General features: G+C 39.4%; 1 protein-coding gene across 2 annotated transcripts; it reads left to right on the top strand.

Annotated features, from left to right (window-relative positions):
• The first annotated feature begins 204 nt into the window (after positions 1-204).
• On the top strand, positions 205-3,256 carry LOC137729165 (uncharacterized). Of its 2 annotated transcripts, none has more exons than XM_068468012.2 (2): positions 205-415; positions 1,153-3,256. In XM_068468012.2, exon 2 carries the CDS (start codon positions 1,195-1,197, stop codon positions 2,908-2,910), a length of 1,716 nt encoding a protein of 571 aa, XP_068324113.2. In that variant the 5' UTR covers positions 205-415; positions 1,153-1,194; the 3' UTR covers positions 2,911-3,256. The 2 variants fall into 2 exon arrangements, with proteins under 2 accessions (XP_068324113.2, XP_088534577.1); XM_088678451.1 differs by having other exon boundaries at positions 285-415; positions 1,115-3,256.
• Positions 3,257-3,714: the final 458 nt, after the last annotated feature.

Below are 3,714 nucleotides of genomic sequence, written 5' to 3'. Positions count from 1 at the left end.
GATGGTGAGCATTACCATTTAATATTTATAAACCACCATGGGGTGGCTTTAGTGGTTGGAGATGAATTCCAAACCCGTTGTTCGCAAGTCATGTCTTGGATTCGATTTCTAACTCTAGTAAATCATGCGATGGTAATTAAAAGAATTTAAAATGACTGTGTGAGCCAATCCGTGAAAGACTAAACGGACATGGCGAAGTTACCAAAAAAAAATCACCATTTACAATATTCCCGTTCGCTTGTTGTTTCTTTGGAATTAGTGTTGACATTAGATCCGGTCATTCTCTACTGAAGTGTAGAAGGCGCAAACACGCTCTCTCTTCCTCTCAGTCTGACAGAGAACTGCTTTGCCATCTACGAGCCCTGCCTTTTACTTCCCCGCTCAACATTTTGACAACTGCCTGCCTGCTTCTCAGGTACTCTCCTCTTCTTCTTCCTCCGTAATTTCTCCAGTAAGTTTACTTTTAGTAATTAATCAGTAATTTCCCATTCTTGGTGCCTATGGGTGGTGAATTGCTCCTTTTTGCTCACAATTTACTATTTTGGAAATGGGTTTTGCTTTTGAATGAATAAGATTGAATTTGGGGGTGTTAAGTAATTTAAGTCTATCCCCTTTATTTGTTCATTCAAATCTTTGTGATTGATGGAGTGTTATAGGGTTTGCTTGTGGGTTTACTTCGTTATCCAGTTAGAATTTGAATGCTAACTTGCAAATTTGGTATTAATTTTCCACCAAGTTTCTGGTGATGGATTTAGTTTCTTTCAGTCAAGTTTGCTGCTTTTCTACGAGGAAGAAAATGGGTTACTTTTTATTTTGAATTCCCCTTTTCGTTTGTGTTTTGAAATTAGTGTTTTTGGTGTATGCATATTGTGTTTTGTGTCAAAGTATTTTGAAAAGTAGATGAAATTCTAAAAATTGGTTCTGGCTTAATCACGCTTTGGAATATAAATTGGGCACACAAGTGATCTGTTTCGACAATGTTTTCTTTTATTTCGAGAATTGGCGTTAAATTTGTGTGAAATGAAGCCTAGATTGTGTTCTAGACTTTTAATTTGATTGATATGCATAGGTTGAGTAATCTTTTTAAGTTTATTAGTTTAAAGCTTGGATATAGGCAGGTTTCTGATCGATATTTGCAACATTTGAAAATAGGGAGAAGTAGAGATACTGGTAGGGTAGTAGGGGGCATACATCATGATCAAGCGGGCACCAAGTAGGAACCAGAGAACCAAAGGAATCAAGGTGAGGCAAGTTCTGCAGATCTGTCTGCTGCTTGGGGTGTGCTTTTGGTTAATCTATCAGGTCAAGCATTCCCATGATAAGAAAGTGGCATTAGATAAGAAAGATGAAAAAACCCCAACCAGAAGCCTGAGTGAAGGTGAGCTTCTGAAACTTGGGAGGAAAGACCTTCCGAAACTTGAAGTCCCTAAAAATGAGAAACAAGAGGAAGAGGATGAAGTTGAAGCAGCAGGAGAGGAAGACGAGAAACATCAAGTAGATTTGCATGAAGAAGAGGATCCGAGACATGAAGTAGAAGCACATGAAGAAGAGGATCAGAAGCATGAAGTAGGAGAGCAAGAAGAAGAGGATCCGAGACATGAAGTAGAAGCACATGAAGAAGAGGATCAGAAGCATGAAGTAGGAGAGCAAGAAGAAGAGGATCCGAAGGGTAAGCAAGAAGAAGAGGATCTGAAGCATGAGGCGGAAGAGCAAGAGGAGGAAGAAAACAAGAATGAAGAGATAGAGGATGAGGAAAGAGGAGCCGGAGATGATGAGATAGATGAAAATGAGCAAGAGGGAAATGAAGGGGAAGTGGAGCACGATGAGGATTTTGTAGATGAAGAGAAAGAAAGAGAAGATGATGGGAATGAGAAGGATGGTGAAAAGAAAGACGGTGAAGAGAGAGAGGATCAAGAAGAACATGAGAGTTCATCAGATGATCAAGATAATGAAACCCATGATAAGAATGTTCATGAAGCACGAGAGGAGAATTACAAGGGGGATGATGCTTCTAGTGCAGTGGCCCATGAAGTTACAAGCACTGAAACTGAGAAAGTAAGTTCGGAAAACTTGAATGAGAACCCAGAAACTACTATACTAGAAAAGGACAATTCAACAATGGTGGAAGATAGAATGGCTGAAAATGGTGCTATTTTAAATGTAGGTGCAAGTGAAGAGAAAGTTAATGGTAATATGGCCAATCCTGCGGAGAGCTCACTTTTACATGAAAAAGTGAAAACACAATCAAATGATGAACCAGAAGCATGGAATAACTCAACAATGGTGAGTGCCGAAGCTAACGATAATTCAACAATAGTGAGTAGAGAAGCAAGCAATAACCCTACAGAAACCAACCAGGCAACTGGTTCATACCAGCAGAACGGTACAGAGATCGTATCTGAGTCAGCTCACTCTGAAATTGCGACAGTGGATGGTACGAGTACTGGAGAAAGCGTGGCCATACAAACCATGGTTATGGAACAGGCTAACAACACAGCTTCTCAGAACAATGAATCTGACTCAAATTCAACAATATCCACTAAAATTGAGAATGCAGATGGGGCATTGGGAGAATCATCTTCCTTCTCTAATAAGGTAGCAACTAACATGTCAGAGAATATCTTAAGATCTGATGGAACAGCTGAAACAGAGGGTGATTCTAGATCTTCATCGTTAAATGAGGCCACAGATGCCATTCAGAATGAAGAGTCTAATGGTACAAGTGAATCGGACAGGACAGATGAAGGTTCAGACTCCACAAATGGGACACAGGACGCAACTCAGCGTGATCCAATTGATTCTTCTGATTCCCATATCACCCAAGACAAGAAAGAGGTTCGCACGGATCTAACTACATTGCCGGAGATAACAACCGAGGGGAATGAGAATGGAGAGGCTGCAGCAGAATGATGATCGTTGTCTTTGGTTTCTTCTGGCGCTTGATGTTTTCATGCTTGCCTTTGCAAAGCAACTAGGTTAGTTATTGTGAATTTTAATCTACGGCTAGAAAATCAATATAGCTGTTAAAACGTTGGCTAGTTTATATCACCCGCAGGTTTAATATGTAAAACTAAATCCAACCGTCTGCTGTGCTGTTTATTTGCACTTTTGTCTTTCTTTTCATTTATTCTTTTATTTGCACCTTTGTCTTTCTTTTCATTTATTCTTTTTATTTGCCGTTCGTGTAAGTTGTAAGCTCCTGGGACAAAGCTTGCGACGCTTAAATATGAAATGAATTGTTGATGCAAGTTGAAAATTTGGATGTCATTTGAATCGGAAAAAATACGTAAATTGTTTGCTAGAGTTTTGTCAAATGGTTTGTGTTTTGTTGATGATGCTGAAGAAATATGTTTACTCTCTTAAGCAACTCTGTCGTGTTTGGTAATGCTAAAGCATTCTTCTGTTATTCCTTCTGTTAAGCCTTTGTTTTGGAAGCAGTTCCCTTTTACCAGACGCTGTTTTTTCGCCGGACGCTATGAAACAAAAACTTCTTGGTCTGTTGTATACTTGGTGGTGCGTATTGGTGTATAATTAAGTTTTGGTTTGACAGGAATCACTTTTTTGTAGTGTCAATAATAGCTCCTTCAGTTTACTTTCGCTTTGGCTTATAAAATGATGTGGTGGCATGCGAGCCCGCTGCACCAGATTCACGGGATGAGATTGCTTGTTGTATGGCAAAAATATTCAACTCTCATGTCAATTTGTACGCCAATG

This window comes from Pyrus communis, chromosome 10 (assembly GCF_041283825.1).
Source record: "Pyrus communis isolate YQ-2024b chromosome 10, ASM4128382v1, whole genome shotgun sequence".
Lineage (NCBI taxonomy): Eukaryota > Viridiplantae > Streptophyta > Magnoliopsida > Rosales > Rosaceae > Pyrus > Pyrus communis.
Note: the sequence above shows the minus strand (reverse complement) of the source record. Positions and strands in the feature narration are given on the sequence as shown.